Source organism: Herpailurus yagouaroundi, unplaced genomic scaffold, assembly GCF_014898765.1.
Source record: "Herpailurus yagouaroundi ecotype Mexico unplaced genomic scaffold, PumYag 511, whole genome shotgun sequence".
Lineage (NCBI taxonomy): Eukaryota > Metazoa > Chordata > Mammalia > Carnivora > Felidae > Herpailurus > Herpailurus yagouaroundi.
In genome coordinates, this window is record NW_024412728.1 from 142,829 (window position 1) to 160,275 (window position 17,447).

The 17,447-nt window shown below is 46.6% G+C and overlaps 1 protein-coding gene across 5 annotated transcripts in view; it reads right to left on the reverse strand.

Moving 5' to 3' along the window:
* LOC121023085 (DLA class I histocompatibility antigen, A9/A9 alpha chain-like) overlaps nt 1–9,742 on the reverse strand; it is an 81,797-nt gene extending 72,055 nt beyond the window's left edge. For 2 of the 5 annotated variants that reach the window (XM_040464767.1, XM_040464768.1), the window contains exons 1-4: nt 9,608–9,742; nt 9,084–9,353; nt 8,599–8,874; nt 7,722–7,997 (exon numbers count right to left, since the gene is read on the reverse strand). In XM_040464767.1, the coding sequence (XP_040320701.1) occupies nt 7,722–7,997; nt 8,599–8,874; nt 9,084–9,353; nt 9,608–9,689 (904 nt within the window). In that variant the 5' untranslated portion in view covers nt 9,690–9,742. Of the gene's footprint in view, nt 1–6,301; nt 6,694–6,823; nt 6,872–7,035; nt 7,069–7,498; nt 7,608–7,721; nt 7,998–8,598; nt 8,875–9,083; nt 9,354–9,607 lie in introns of those variants that run through there. The other 3 variants (XM_040464769.1, XM_040464770.1, XM_040464771.1) reach the window with 3 other exon arrangements.
* Nucleotides 9,743–17,447: the final 7,705 nt, after the last annotated feature.

Here is a 17,447-nt window from a genome sequence, read left to right on the forward strand (position 1 = left end):
CCCAAAATTGCACAGGAGAGATGTGCAGTGTTTGAGCCCAGTGCGGGGCTCAAACCCAAGAACCATGAGATCATGACCTGAGCCGAAGCCGGATGCTTAATCAGATGAGCCACCCAGGCACCCCTTTACTAGCATTATTTATTTATTTGTTTGTCTGTTTATTTATTTAAAAGTTTATTTATTTATTTTGAGAGAGACAGAGACACTGTGAGTGGGGGTGGGGTAGACAGACAGGGAGAAAGAGAAAATCCCAAGCAGGCTCCACACTGCCAGTTGCAGAACCATTTCTTTAATTTTATACTATTTGTAATTGAATCTCAAGTGTGTCTACTCTAGACAACATAGTTGGGTCTTGTTTATTTTCAGTCCAACCATCTACACTTTGACTTATTTAAGACATTTACATGAAATGCTAATATTGACATAGATGGATTTATGATGTCATTTTACTTTTTGTTTTCCATGTTTCCACTCATTCCTCTTTTACTGATAATCATTTATTAAGTGAATATTTTATGTTGTAATATGTTAATTATATAATAATATAATCTATTTTGTAGTTATTTTCTTAAGGGTGCTTTTCTTTTCCCATTTTTTCTACATTTTATATTTTGTGATATTTTTCTTTATGTCATATATATAATATTTAGTCACATAACATATATTTGTATATTTATATCATATCCTGGTCATGTTATCTTTTATGTCCTATGAGTGCAATATTGAAGTTTTATGACCTCCTTTTTACTACCTATATTCTCTAAAGTTACTCAATCATAGTCTTTTTCCCATTTATACTTTACATTTCATGCTACGAGTTGCTCTTTTTCTTTGTGCAATTCTTTGTGTACATTTTTTGACATTGGATAAATGTAGATTTCTCTAGAGAAATTTGTTTCTCTCTTATAAATTTGAGTCAATATCAATCCAGGACAATTATAAACTAAAGTAATGACTTGAAGGTATTTTGGTCCAAAATAGCAAAGGAAATTTGGACTACAAATCACAGAAGTGTTAGTCTGTCATTGCAAATTCTTTGAAATAGCTGTTTGCTTACTTTGTGCTGGTTCAAAGCAAATCTCCTTACAATAATATCTTCTTGTATTTCAAGATAGAGCCAATCTGATCTGTGTCACCCTTTTTTGAGAATATGAATCTATGTATCTTAGGTTCCCATATTTTCAGGGAGGGGGTGTTTCTCATGCTCCTCACATGAATAAGCTCTGAGCATTATTTCCTGTCTATTCAGTTCATGAGCCTGAGAAGCAAGCTAAGATTTTCTAGATTTGAAATACACCTTAAGTATCAGAGCAACCATCATCCCTGGCTTTTTGCCCATGATTATATTTTGGCTTAAATGATTATTCTCTTGATTTTTTTGGGGGGGGTGATATATATACACATCACCCAAATATATGTATAAAATATATATATATATATATATATATATATATATGTATATATATACACATATATATATACATATATATATACACACATATATATATATAATCATTATTAGTTGTTTTTTTTTTTCAACATTTATTTATTTTTGGGACAGAGAGAGACAGAGCATGAACGGGGGAGAGGCAGAGAGAGAGGGAGACACAGAATCGGAAACAGGCTACAGGCTCTGAGCCATCAGCCCAGAGCCCGACGCGGGGCTCGAACTCCCGGACCGCGAGATCGTGACCTGGCTGAAGTCGGACACTTAACCGACTGCGCCACCCAGGCGCCCCTATTAGTTGTTTTTATAGGAAGAGGCAGCCTTAAAACTTAGTGTGTGTTATTGGAAGAGGATCCCCATTCACAATTGTTTCATTTCTGCAATTTATCCAGCACCAGACGAGGTGGTAGAATACAAGTCTACCTAAACCAATGGTGATCTGGGTCTTCCGTGAGCCAGCACTGGTCTGTAAATGTGCATCAGCCCACAAACAGATAGAGACAGAAATGAAAGTGAAACCTTATCCTGTCTCAGACTGGTAATCAACACAAAAATAAGCCTGTATATCAAGTCATTAGATCTGCTAAAAACAGTTTGATTACTAGGTGTTCGTGGACCAGGCGTGGAGAAGCACAGTGTCTAACCTGGAATGATTTTTTACTTTTGTGAGGGTCACATAAAATCTGGTAAATTCTGGATACTGTCCCCAGAAATACGGGCATGTACAGAGATATATGAAGTGTCAGTGTATGTATAATGATCATCTGAAGTATTACAGATCTGGGTAACTTAATCCTAGGAGGAGACAAAGGCTGGAGAAGACATTTTGAACAATCACTTCATCACCCGACAGTGCTACTCCACTTACTCGTGAGTACAACTGGAGTAGACAAAAGCTGGATCCCATAACAACTATCAAGGGGAAAAGTTGAAAGATGCCATTTTTTAGTCACTCCTTCCTCCAATCTGACCTGAGTGCCTACAATGTATCATATCAAGTTGTAGTGTCAAATCACTGCTCCAAATGTTGCAATTTGTCATTCTTTTCCCATTCCAGGCCCCCAGTTTCCATGCCCGGAACTAGTACCCTCTTCCCACATAAAAGATTTCCACGTTTAAAAATCCTGATGGAGGGCAGAGACCATGGAGAGGAGAACCCATTTTGCCAGTCTTGCATTGGACATGTCATGAAACTTCACAGTCACGTGACCACCTGCCAGACTCTGCCTCAGGACATGGGACAGATAGGCTGGGACCACACTACATGGCATTTGGCACAGGTGTTTGAGTGACAGTGGTGTCATGCAGTTGCAAGGGGCAGCAGCAACAGCAGTCTCAGCCTCCGGATCCAGTGTCCTATGTCAGGGGACTCTGTTGTGAGGGTGGCATCTTTACCCAACAGCAGGGCCCTGGCTATATGTGAGCCTCCCCCTCGGGTCCATTGTGGATTCTGTTCCCGTCTGTGTAGCCTCAAGCCTGGTTTGTGACTTTCCTTGAAATAGAACAAGGCCCCACATTCTCTTTCATCCCAGTCTCTGTAACTGTGCACATGTATCACAAAGAGGCAGAAGTCGATGCAGGCAATAGCTTCAGAGAGCATGATTTCAGACTTTTTTTCCAGTTTTACTGAGATATAACTGACATACACCATTGTGTCAGTTTAAGGCTACAATCTCTTGTTTTGATACATTTCTATGCTGCAAAATGCTTACAACCAGAGCATTACCCTAGACCTGCACCTTGTCACATAGTTACCATTTCCTTTGGTGTGGTGCAAACATTTAAGATCTACACTCTTGTTATCTCAGAGATTTTATGTTGAGCTGATAACCACTTCCTCAATCTGCCACCTGGCTCTGCCCCATGGGAGAGAAAATATGCATCTCCCAGCAGGTCTTATTTTTCTTCCTAGAAAAAACAACAATTTTTAAATGTGGATGTAAGACCCCTTCCCACAATGAGGGCTCTCATCAATGACCTCACTGCATCTCTACCTGGTGGAACCCCAGGATTGCTTGTGGGTTTGTTACAAAATGCTCAGGCCTCTCCCCATCTACCATGTTAGAGCGTTGGGCGTGGACCCAGGAATCTTAATAAGCCCCACAGAAGAGGCAGAGGCACAGCCATGTGGGAATCCTGCTTTACGTGCTTGGTGCTCAGTGTGTGATCTGAAGACCAGAAGCAGCACCAACCTTGTTATAAACCCAGAATCTCACACTCTACTCCAGACTGTCTAGCTCTTCCTCAGTCCAGGAAATTCCTGTGCACACTGAAGGCTGGGTCTCCCTGGAGTATGTGCCTTCTAGGTGCAGAAGCAGAACTGTGCAGTGTGCTCTAGGTTTGCTCTGATCCGCTTGCTTAGTGCTGACAAGTCCAGGGTTTGGTCCTGTTCCTCTCTCTTCTGTGGCCATCATCCCCTTGGTGACCTCATCTTTGCTAAAGGCTCTAAACATCATTTATATGGTGTCACCTCCATATCTATTCCTCCAACCTAGATATTTCTCCCACCCTGCACTCTATATCCAGCTGCCAACTTCGCTTGTATTTCTAATAATCTCAGATTCCACACTCCTAAATTGTGTGCCTGTGATGCAGCTTCCCTAAATGTCCTACTTCCAGAGTCCTCCCTGTTTCCATGGAAGGCACTCCTCATTTCTACCTGCAGTCTGAAGCATTGGATGCCGTCCTTGATTCCTCCTTCTCAAAACCCAGAATTAATACATTAGGAAATGCTGTAAAGTCCATCTTTAAATGTATCCAGGACACACACACACACACACACACACACACACACACACAATAACTAGAGCACAGTCACTTCCTATTATTTTCTCTCTTCAACCCCCATATAAATCTGACATCCCCCTCCTGGAACACTGTACTAGATTCCCACAGCTTCCCTACTGGTCACTTGCCCTTCACCTCTCGATTCTGCACAGCAACAAATGCTTCTAAAGAGTAGTCCCAGGTGGACCATCTGATCTAAACCATCTGGTGACTCCACATCTCAGAGAAAACTGAAAACCCTTCTAATCCTAAGGTCTAGATATCTGACCACATTTCACATGCTCTCTGCTCCAGCCACAGTGGCCTCTCACCCTTCCTTGAACACAGGACACACTCCTGCCCTAGTGAATGTACCTGGAGGTTCTCCTGCCTGGAAAGAACTCCCTGAGACATGCTCTTCAACAACTCCTTGTGTCCCACACATCTCTCAGAGGTGAGCTTCCCAGTGAGGCTCACACTTACCACCCTAGTAAAGTAGCCCCTTCCCTGTCCCCACACAGGTAACTCTCTGGGTCAACTTCCTCAAAGCACCTATCAATTTCCAATTTAAACACTTCCCTTATTTACCACATTTATACAATATACAGTTGACTCTGAATTACACTAGTTGGAACTATGCACATCCACTGATATGTGGACTTTTTTTTTACAATAAGTACTGCCAGTGAAGTTTCTCTTATGTTTTCTATGTTCTCCAGCTTAATTTATTGTAAGAATACATGTACATATACATGTAATGTACAAAATATGTGTTAAATGACTGTTCATGTTTTCAGTAAGACTTCTTATCAACAGTAGGTTATTAGTAGCAGTAATTAAGTTTCAGGAGAGTCGAAAGTTGCACTTGGAATTCTGACTGCACAATGGGGTCATTGCCCTCAGTCCCCACTTTGTTCCAGGGTCAAGTGGAGTCTGTCACTCACCCCTAGGACATATTCTCCACAAGACCAGCATGTTTGCCTCTTCTTAGTCACTGAGGTGTCCTAGATGAAAAAATAGCGGGTCCTGCATGTGACACACGACATTATCAGTGGAACAATTGGTCAGTGGAGAAGACCTCTGTCTTCTGGATGAGCCTCAGGCACAGCCGGTCCATGGCAGCTCCCACACAAAGTGCCCCCACCTCACCATCAGTGCCGCCTCTACTTTTCCCCAGGGCTGCTCCTCCCTCCCTCTCTCTGCTCAGCTCCCCCCTCCCACAGCGTTTCCCCTGCACAGCACAGCATACAGTTACAGTCCTATTTTCAGAATCACTGTATGTAGGCTCTTCAGAAACACTGTACTTAGGCTCTAGTGGGCCCTTTCTCCACAACCAAATACAAGTTTACATTAGACCCTGCTTTATAAATCCATGAACTTGGATGGGAGCCACACCAGCATCACTAAACTAAGGGCAGGGAAAGGGCATAGAGAGGCAGGGAAGGTAGAAACTAACTGAAGTTGAAAAAGGATGAGAAACTCTCAGATTCCTCTCTACCTCCAGAATCTAAAGAATAATCCAGAAGACAGCTCTAGAGGGAGGAGAAGGGAAGGATGACTGAAAATTCATCTCTCCAAACCCCAGAGACTCCTGTGTGCAGAGCACACCTAGGTCTGTGGGAATGTCAGTCCAAAAGACTCTTGGTGATGTAACTGCCGGGGTCACCTGGGAAGAATGAGACAGGAACTCGGACACAAGAGCAAGAACAGGCCTGATGCTCCACAGAAACAAGGTAAAAAAAAACCACCAAAAGATGGGGCTGAGGGCTCAACCCAGGACGGAGCCTGGGTTGACCCAGTCACAGGAATCATTTGCTGCCCAAGGTCCTGGTGACAGGTGACATCCAAGCCCCCACGATCACAGGTCCTGGTGAGACAAGTATCCACAGAAGGGACAAGGACAAGGAGCAGAGACATGACCCAGCTGAGGAGTGAGCACGTCACACCAATGGTGCTTGAGCACCAACTGGACACAGGCCCTGTCCCTGCTCGGCTCCTCACAGTTCTCTCCTGTCCCCACCTGCACCAGACTCAGTACAGCAAAAACACAGGTTCTGAAGGTTCTCAGTGCTTTCATTTCTTTTCTACTTCAACTTTACAAATCCTCTCTTTTATTATCTCATCATCCCCACATGCCAAGAATTACAAAACACAATTCATATCTGGATTCTCATTTTCAGTGGGGAAGTAAGGCAACAATACTCTGCCCAACATGAAATAAAAGACAGGGATGGAGACGGTCCAGCCCTATCTCTGCTGGAATAAGAAAGCAGATCAGAAAGGGAACAGGAATCAGTATGGGGAGGAGTCATGGTGGGCGGGGGGGGGGGGGGCAGTCTCCTGTGTCCTCACAATATGCTAATGGGAATGCAGACACATTCTGACACCATCCTCAGAAAGTCAGGGGATATCGATGTCACTAAGTGGGGGTGTGAACAGATCCTGCATCGCTCAGTGCACCACAGGCAGTGGGTCTCACACTGTGGAAAAAATTAATCACTAACAGATTTAAGTCAGTCACATAAGAGCCAATTTCTCAACAGCCCTCTGCATGTCAAAGTGTCCTTGGTGCCCCCACCCCTCCTCGCTTCAGGCCCTCCAGAGTCTTACCTTTAGGAGCCATTAGAAACGAATCAGAGCCCTAGGCGCTGTCATCACCTGGAGTAGAACAAACAGGACGTGATCAGAACCACAGGAGATGAGACTAAAGGAGGAGCTTATAGCGGCGGGGGGGGGGGGGGGGGGGGGGGGGCAGGGACCTCCCTATGAGGTCCTGTCTACACTATCCCAGGGTTTCAGGGATCATCCTCTCCATACTTAACGTGCAGCGTGAGAGTAGCTCAGTCCTTTTCCTCCTGTGGGAAGAAAATATCATGTTAGAGACTTGGGACAGATGGGCCATGAGATCCTAGAGCAACCTCCTAGTCCTGGTCCAAAATGAAGTTTCCAGAGTTCTGACTAAACACCCAGGACAGGATTGGGACACATCAACAAAGAGTTGTGGGGTCACAGGACCACCTGACTTACTGGAGGTCTGTCCTGAACAGGGACCTTCCTCTCTGTCCTGTCACTGCTGGGAATCAGGTCCCCATCAGCAGAACTACCAAGTGAAAATCTGTCCTTCATTTTCCAAGTGCTTTGCTACAGAGTGAATGTTAGTAATGGCTCCAGAGTGGGCAGCTACATGTGTGTGAATGGTATTTCCCAGGAACCAGTCAGGACAATGTGCTACCTACGAAACTCCCCAAGGGGACTAGAGACTCAGATCCCCCCACTCTGTTCCTACCTGAGAACTTCTTCCTCCAGATCACAGCTCCAACCACCAAAGTGACCACAAGGACAACCACAGCAGCAATGATGCCCAGGATGGGGATGGAGGGCTAAGAGGATGGCTCTGGAAAGGGAAGGAAGGTGAGGGGCCCAGACCTCCGGCTTCAGTCCTGACTCTGAAATTTCCAGAAGGGCCCTGCTTTCCCTGACACGGGGCTCTACCCCAAACCCTCCTTACCCCATCTCAGGGTGATGGGCTCGGGCAGCCCCTCGTGCTGCACATGGCACGTGTATCTCTGCTCCTCTCCAGAAGGCACCACCACAGCCGCCCACTTCTGGAAGGTCCCATCTCCCGCAGGCCTGGTCTCCACAAGCTCTGCGTCCTGGGTGTGGTCCTCCCCATCACGCTGCCAGGTCAGGGTGATCTCCGCAGGGTAGAAGCCCAGGGCCCAGCACCTCAGGGTTACCTCATGGTCAGAGATGGGGTGGCGGGTCACCCGTGTTTTGGGAGATTCTGAGGAAGAAGAAACAGAGAATCCACACTGTGGTTTAGCTTTATGGGCCACTGAAACTGCATCCACGTGACCATCCTGAGGTAGACAGGACCACTGGTCTGGATGGAAGAAACACAAAACCCAGAGAGAAGTCTAGCCTTTGGGATCTCCTGATCCTTGTTAAGTTCTGGAATCAGGGAGAGAGCCCGGGTGGGAGGCTGCAGATCTAAAGTGGGGAACACACTGTGGTCCTGTGGTGGAGGGTGATGACTCAGAAAACCCAGACTCAGATCTCCAAACATGTTCTCAGGGAGAACAAGGCCTTGAGAGGGAAGGTCAGGGTTCACAAGGTGGCTGCCAGGGTCAGAGGGAACTGCTGATGGGTTATTTCAGGGATGGTCTCAACCTGAGTCCCTGCTGGGGAGAATGGATTCCTGTCTGTCCTTGAGAGAAAAGCGCCCTCTAAGTGAGTCACTCTAGCAGGAATATGAACACCAAGGCGGATGTCCCTCTTCCCACCCGTGGGAGGGGCGCTGTTCTGACACTGAGTCCATTTTTCCTTCCTCGTGGGAAGCCAGCCCCAGTGGAGGGGCCATCGGGGAGGCCCAGCAGTCCCGGTACCTGCGCGCAGCAACGTCTCCTTCCCCATCTCCAGGTATTTGGGGAGCCACTCCACGCATGTGCCCTCCAGGTAGTTCCTCCAGCGCTCCGCCTCACCGGCCACCTCCCACTTGCGGCGTGTGATCTGCGCCGCGGTGTCCGCCGCGGTCCAGGAGCGCAAGTCCTCGTTCAGGGCGATGTAATCCTCGCCGTCGTAGGCGTCCTGACTGTATCCGCGGAGGAGGCGGCCGTCAGGCCCGATGTCACAGCCATACATTCTCTGGAGGCTGTGCGACTCTGCGGCCCCCCCCCCCCCCCCGCCCCCAGAACAGCAGTGATTAAGGTGAAACCGAAAGTAAACCCGCCTAAAAGCTCGTGCGGGCTCTTCTCGGTGTCGGGGGACAGGGGTCCTGTGACCTCGCCGCTGTGCTCAGACCCAGAGACTCGGGGTGACCCCAGCCCGTCCGTGGGGATGGGGGTCGTGCCCTGGACTCGGGCCCGCTCACCGGACACGCTCTGATTGTAGTAGCCGCGCAGGTTGTTCAGTCTCAGTCGGAAAGTCTGTGCGTGGTCCTTGACCATCCGCGTCTGCTCGTCCCAATACTCCGGCCCCTCCTGCTCCATCCACTGCGCCCGCGGCTCTTCCCTGGGATTTGGGGCGTCGCTGTCGAACTGCACAAACTGCGTGTCGTCCACGTAGCCCACGGAGATGAAGCGGGGCTCCCCGCGGCCGGGCCGGGACACCGCGGTGTAGAAATACCTCAGGGAGTGGGAGCCTGCGGGCGCGGAGGCGCTGAGACCCCGCCCGACCCTCCTCCCCGCGCGGGGCCCGGGTGCCAGGGGGAGGCGGCCAGGAGGGCAGGGAGAGGGGGACCCGAGTTGGGGAGAGCAGGGCGGAGTCCGGGAGGGGTGGGGGAGGGCTGGCCAGGGCGGGCTCGGAGGCGGGTGGGGGTCTGGGGTGGGGACGGAGGACAGACACCTTCCCTGTGGGTCCCGCGTCCCCGCTGGGCGGTCTCCTCGCTCCACTCACCCGCCCAGATCTGGGTCACGGCCAGGGCCTCCGACAGCAGCAGGAGGAGGGTTCGGGGCATGACGAACCCCATCCTCGGCATCCGGAGAGAATGTGAGTCGCAGCTGGTACCAGGGGCGGGTGCTGAGACTTTATGACCCGGAACCGTGGTGCCGCTGACTGCCTTCTCCGGAAACCGGACACTAATAGTGTGAACCGGGGCTGCGTCATTAGTATCCAGGCAGAAGGAGCTGACACAGGTCGTGACCTGGAGAAGTGAAACCAGGGCAGTTGGGGGCTCCCCACCACTGGGCTTCCCCGTCCCCGACACCGCCCGGGGGCAGAGACCCTGAGAGGCAGGCCGGGACCTGGGACTTGGCCTGGACGCCTCACCTACTGCACAGAACTCTCTTTGTCACACTGTCTCCCCGAGTCTTGGTCCAGGGGCTGTTATTCTCCAACATTTTGTTCTCAGGATATCTATACAGTCTTACAAATTAGTGAGAATCCCAGGGATAACTGTGTGTCTGTGGGTTATATCTATCCATATTTACCATAGTAGGAACAAAACAATTAAATATTTATTAATTCATTTACCATCATATGAAAACAGCAATATGTTTTTTTATGAAAAATAATTTTTCCAAATAAACAAGGCAGTGAAAAGAGTGGATTTTGCTTTATTTTACATTCTTGCAAGTCACTTTCTTGTCTGTCTCATTAGAAGACCACTAGATGTTCAGATTTGCTTCTGCGTCTATTGTGTTGTTTTGGCTGAAGTATATGAAGAAAATTTACATCCTTGACCAAATATAGGAGAATAGTGTGTTTCATATCGTTTTCAGATAATTATGGGTATTCATCTTTGATCTATATTAAAACTACACAAGTTGTACTTTCTCTGAGGTTATTTGAAACTGGAACCTGAACCGGTATCATTGACTGTCTCCTTCTGTGTTCCATTCAATCCGTAGGCCCATCTACACATGGAATGGATCTTGTACTAATGCATAATTGTTTTTAAGTAATGTGTTGTGTGTTGTTTCACTAAGTAATATAGGTGTTCTGGCGCTGATTAAAGTGGAATCGAATTATCACAAAGTCATTTGTTTTGGGGTGCCTGCCTGGCTCAGTTCGTTAAGCATCCAGCTTCAGCTCATGTCTTGATCCCATGGTTCATGAGTTCTAGCCCCTCATCAGCTGTGCTAACAGCTCGGAGCCTGGAGCCGGCTGAGGATTCTGTCTCCCTTTCTCTCTGCCCCACCCCCGCTTGCACTCTGTCTTTCTCTTCCTCTCAAAAATGAATAAACATTAAAAAAAAATTTAAAGAAAGTCATTTGTTTTAATATTACCACAAATCCCAACTGAAAAGGTGGTCAGTACCGAGAAGCTGTCAAGATCTTGGGTGGATCACAGGTTAAATGGGATGGGCTACATTGGGTGATGGGTACTAAGCAGGGACTTGTGATGAGCGCCGAGTGTTGTATGTAAGTGATGAATCACTCTTGAAACTAATAATACACAGTATGTTAACTAACTGGAATTTAAATAAAAACTTGAGGGGAAGAAAAGGGTAAAAAAGCAGCGATAGCTCACATTAACCAGCACAGGGAGATGTTTAATATTTTGTGGGTTGTACAGTGCCTTGTTTTTGTCTGTAATTAGACAAAGTAATGTCATGGTTTCACAGTGTCCTTGTATGTTGATGTTCTGTGAGATGACTGGCTCATGTTCCACAGGAGTATAATATGGCCCAGTGTTGTCATTGTCAGACCAGTTCCCGATGTGGGGGCTGCTGTTTCTTCTGTCTTCAATTCTGTGTTTTAAAATAGATACAACTCGGGGCTCCTGGGTGGCGCAGTTGGTTAAGCGTCCGACTTCAGCCAGGTCACGATCTCGCGGTCCGGGAGTTCGAGCCCCGCGTCAGGCTCTGGGCTGATGGCTCGGAGCCTGGAGCCTGTTTCCGATTCTGTGTCTCCCTCTCTCTCTGCCCCTCCCCCGTTCATGCTCTGTCTCTGTCCCAAAAATAAATAAACGTTGAAAAAAAATTTTTTTAATAGATACAACCAATTAATAATAATTAAAGAATTGGTGTTTTGGGAGCCTGGGTGGCTCAGTCGGTTAACGGTCGGACTACTGATCTCATGGTTTGTGAGATGGAGCCCTGTGTCAGGCTCTGTGCTGACAGCATAGAGCCTGCTTGGGATTCTCTCTCTTGATCTCTCTGTCTCTGTCTCTACTTCTCCCCTGCTCATACTCACTGTCTCTGTGTCTCAATATAAGTAAAAATAATTTTTTAAAAATCTGGAAGGACTTTTAAATTCTTAAATATCCTTACACATTGGCCCTATTAGTGTTCTTAAGTGTTTATTTCTTCTTATATCACACCCTGAGGAGAAGCATTCTCTCAGCTTACCGACTGTGTAACTTATTCACACTAAAACTACTCCCAGATTTAGGGTAGGTCTTAGCTTTAATGTTTCATAGCAGGAATATTGTTTGTTCCAGACCCTAGTTCAAGTATTTAGCCCTTTTTCATGGAGTACCTCATTCCTGTCTCCTAACATGTCTGCCAAATTTGGTTACTGTTCTCTATCTTCAGAGGCCAATCTTCTCAGGAAAATCAGCACCAGAGGAGAAAAAGGAAGAGTAAGTTATACTGACAGCAAAAAAAGAATCATGTAGTGAGGAATAAGAGGGACTTAGTGGGATTCATGCAGAGGGTGTACATCCTGAAATCTCCCACTCTGGCACATTGTCTCTCTCCCCTCCACACACACACCTTTGGGCCCACATCCCCCTACTCTCCACACACAGGTAAGATCTTTGTGAAATCTGTGCAGTGTTGCATGACCTTGGCCCAGCTCCTAGTGGAGCAGAACTTGCCAGCCATTGCCATCCTCCGAGAGATGTCCCAGGAGGAGAGGTGAGTCAGAGCTGCAAAGATGTTTTGTGTCCTTGGGAGAAAATGAGACCACAGGGAGAATGGAATATGAACATTTTTCTAATTGCCTTTCTGACAAAGGCTTTCTTGCTGTCAGTAGTTTAAAGATCTTTGATAACAAAATCTTGTGGCTGCCAACCTATGTGGCCGAGGCATGGACAGTAGCAGATGAACACTGCCATCAACTACCACCTGCCTGAGGATTCCCACCCCTTCCTGCATTGGGTAAACTGCACACTCACATGGGCATCCCAGTGTCCCCTCCCACCCCTTGATTTCCTATGTTTTCATACCGTACATCTTTGTCCCTCCTTTGAGTCTTTCTATTTTGGGGTCTTCCCAGTGCTACCCTCTGTCCCCTTCCAGGAGCCCTATGCAGGCCAGTTGCCCTAAGGGATTGTCCATCACGTTTGTGTAAAGTGAAAACAATGCCAAGATCCTCAGTGATGTACAGGGTCACACTGAGGTCATTAGTAGTGAGCTGCCTGATGAGATGGATATTTCCTCCTCCAGTGAGTATTGATCTCATGAAATTGGTTCCTCCAACTCTTCAGAGTCTCCTTGTTCCTTAGAGACTTTGTCTTGAACCATATAGTGCAGGCAATGGTGCCTGATGCCTAATGGGTGCCTGACAAGTTTATGCCCCCAGATCTTGATGCCTTGTTGGGATGTTGTGTTTATTTCCATGTGGAATCTCTTTCTGCTCTCATCCAATTAATTGTCTTTCTTGCACCCCAGACTCTTCTCTGACCCCACACTCCACACAAAAACCTGCACGTATAGGGGTCTGTGTTTCTGCCAGTCTCACTTAGCCTTTCCATGCCTTATTGTAACTGTATGTTTTATCTGCAGTTGCACGCATGAGAGAGGATGCACCCATTCTCAGAGTCTGATGCACATCTCCCATCCATGAACCAGGAAATCATAGATGACCTAAGCTGAAATCAAAAGTTGGATGCCCAACTGACTGACTCACCCAGGTACCCTTACAGTTTATTCTTCCTAATTAATTTCTTTTAAAAAATATTTTAAATTTGAGTATAGCTGACACACAAAATTACTTGTTTTTTTAGGTTTATTTATTTTTGAAAGAGATAGAGCATGAGCAGGGCAGGGCAGAAAGAGAGAAGGAGACACAGAATCTGAAACAGGCTCCAGGCTCCAAGCTGTCTGCACAGAGCCCAACACAAGGCTTGAACTCACAAACCACGAGATCAGGACCTGACCCAAAGTCGGATGCTTAACCAACTGAGCCACCCAGGTACCACAAGATTACTTTTACTTCGTGTGTACAACATAGTGACTCAACTTCTGTATACGTTTTTTTTCTTTGAGAAAGAGACAGCAAGAGCTGAGAAGAGAGGCAAAGACAGACAGAGAGAGAGAGAGAGAGAGAGAGAGAGAGAGAGAGAATCTCGAGCAGGCTCAATCCCTCAGTCCCTGCAGGGATGGATCCCATGACCATGGGATCATGACCTGAGAACCTACTAATCCACCCAGGGGGCTTCACCTTGTATCTACACCATCCTGTGCTCACCACAGTGTAGCTTCCATGTGTCACCACACATGATGTTACAGTCTCACTGATAATATTCCCTGTCCTGTGCCTTTTATTCCTATGACCTGTTCCTTCCATAACTGGAGCTTGTGTCTCCCACTCCCCTTACCCTGGTGCCCATCCTCCCAACCCCCTTCCCTCTGGCAATCATAAGTTTGTTCTCTGTATTTGTGTGTCTTATTCTGTTTGTTTCTTTATTCATTTGTTGTTGTTGTTGTTTTAGACTCCACATATGAGTGAACTCATATGGTACTTGTCTTTCTCAGTCTGATTTATTTCCCTTAGCAGACATTCTACCCTATTTGTCCATCCATGTTGTCACAAGTGGCAGCACATATTTATATGTATGTGTATATACCACACATCTTCCTTAGCCATTTGTCTCTGGGAGCATACAAGTTGGTTAGTGTGGTTTTTGGAAAAACTTCACTCACTGAACATCATCTGGGATGAGGGCATCTCCTGGTGTCCAGGTCCCTGTTCAGGTGCTGGAGCTGAAGGAGACCCTAAGGAGGGCCTGGCTGAGCAGGAGAAAGACAGCTGGGTCTTCTCTCCTTAGTCCTGTGGCCGCACATGGGGTGGTGCTCTGCTCTGCTCTGCTCTCAGGTGGATTCTGCTCTGCTCTCAGGGTGGTTGCTCTGCTCTGCTCTCAGGTGGATTCTGACTGAGAAGCCTGAGTGGGGTCTGGACTGTAAGCCAAGTGGAGATGTTTAAGCAGAAGCCTGGGCATCAGTGGGGAGACGATGAGGTTTCTGAGCATCCCCAGACTCCACAGCGGTCAGGCTCAGGGGTGAGGCAGGACTGCAGGAGAGGAGAGCTCAGGAGCTCGTGCCATTGCTGAGGTGTCTGTGTCTCTGTGCGCCTCGTCCTCCAGCCCTGTGATGGTGATACAGGGAAAACTGAAAAGTAGAAAAACTTCCTTGGACTCCTATTTCTATATGTTCCAAAATTCAGTGAAACAAAAATCATTTCTGATTTGGAAATAGCTTCTCAATGTCTACATAATGCTCCGTAGCGTGGACGTGCACACTCACATTTTGTGAGTTAAAGCCCCACATCAGGCTCTGGGCTGACAACAGTGAGTCTGCTTGGGATTCTGTCTCTCTCCCTCCCTTTCCCTGTCTCTCCCCCCGCCCCCTGCCCCTGCTTGTGTACTCTCTCTGTCTCTCAATATAAATAAATAAACTAAAAAAAAAAAAAAAGAATTGGTGTTTTCATTTTCTTTGGGTAAATACCCAAGAGTGCAATTAGTGGATTATATGACAAATCACTATGTTATAAACCTGAAAGGAATGGAATAGTGTGTGTAAACTACAATCAAATAATAAGAAAAGAAAAAAGAAAAAGACAATTGGAAATATTAGAGAACAGTATGCAAAGGAAGACAAAAATGTCACACACATATATTGGCAATAAATACACATAAACAAAATGAGACGTGGAATAAAAAATGTGAATAAACATTCTGAAAAATATCTCCACAATTTAAATGTGCTTGTACTGTGACATAGACATTCTCTTTTAGGAATTTATCCTTTTCTAAAAAATATATTTATTTATTTATTTATTTTGATAAAAAGTGAGAGTGCATGCAGGAGTGGGGAGAGGAGCAGAGAGAGAGGAGTGAGAGAATCCCAAGCAGTCTGATGCCAAGCTGGATCTCAGGAACCCGGAGATCATGACCTGAACTGAAATCAATGGTCTGATGCTTAACCGACTGATCCACCCAGGTGCATTTCCTTTAGGAGTTTATCCTAAGGAGATAATCACGTATGTTCTCAAAAATATTGGGGCGCCTGGGTGGCGCAGTCGGTTAAGCGTCCGACTTCAGCCAGGTCACGATCTCGCGGTCCGTGAGTTCGAGCCCCGCGTCAGGCTCTGGGCTGATGGCTCAGAGCCTGGAGCCTGTTTCCGATTCTGTGTCTCCCTCTCTCTCTGCCCCTCTCCCGTTCATGCTCTGTCTCTCTCTGTCCAAAAAATAAATAAAACGTTGAAAAAAATTAAAAAAATATATATATATATTTGCAAGGGTGCGCCTGGGTGGCTCAGTTGGTTAAGTGTCCAACTTTGGCTTAGGTCATGATCTCAAGGTTCTTGATTTCGTGCCCTGCGTCAGGCTCTGTGCTGTTAGCTTGGAGACTGGAGCCTGCTTAGGATTCTGTGTCTCTTTCTCTCTCTGCTCCTCCCCCACTCACTATCGCTCAAAAATAAATAAACATTAAAAACTTCAAAACTATATTTTCAGGGATGCTTCTTGAATTGTGGCTTATAAAAACAAAGAATGGAACTATATCTAGTGCTATAATCAATATGATAACGATAAGTATAAGTAGTGGAATATGTCTCAGGCATTATCCCCATGTGATATACACAGAGGGTCAAAGGTAATCATCAAAGCAAACCCATGAGCACCTTCTAGGGGATCCCTTTGTACACACAGGGAGAGGGAGACTCAGGGAGGATAAGAAGGTAGTGGAACCAGGGTTCAATCCAGAACGTTTGCACTCAGAGGCTTTGTCGACTTGTCTTTCTTTGGTTCTCTGTCCATCGGGAGGTGGGTATGAGTGTGCACTCCATGCAAGTGAACTGTTGCAATGTTCCAGAGTGTTCTGCAATGGGATGCTGCTAGGTTCAGAGACTAAGAGGACGTTAAGAGGCAGTGTGACTTACCTGCACAAATCAAACTAAAGCCCATCATCCCATGTACATCTCAAAGGCCTCCAGTGACTCAGGGTCAGCTGACTCCAGATGTAAAATGAAGAACAAGCGTGAGCCCCTGGTGACACGACGCTGACACTGTCCTGTGGGAGGTGGGCATTAGCAGAAATGACAACAAAATGTAAGTCACTCCTGAGGTGAGTGTGTGTGGAGAAAGATCAGGATGTCCCAAGGACAGATGACAGGAGACCTAACAGGTCCCCAGTCACTAGAATCAATCATTCTACAGAGTGCAAGAGGCATATGGCATATGGAACAGAATCTGAACCACACACACTGGTGAACAATCCTAGAACAGGAAAGAGCTCTTGGGAGTTAAAATGATGACTCTAGAAATGAATAATTTAGTCGATAAAGTGGATGATTAAAGTTGTACTTCCTCGAAGTAGTGCAGTCGGGAGGTGGAGACAGCAGGAGAGAAGACCTGTTCGGTTCTTAAAATTTGTTTCTAAAAATTTCAAGAATATTTCTCAGAGTTGACAGGGAGCAACGCATATGTTGAAAGTCCTACCCAAGTTCTTAACTAGAGTGGATGACAAGAGACCCACACGAAGACACGTCACAATGAAATGTCAGGAGGAGGGTAGAGGAGCAGACACCTCGGAAACTCCAGACACAACAACACAGAACTGGCAGCTGGG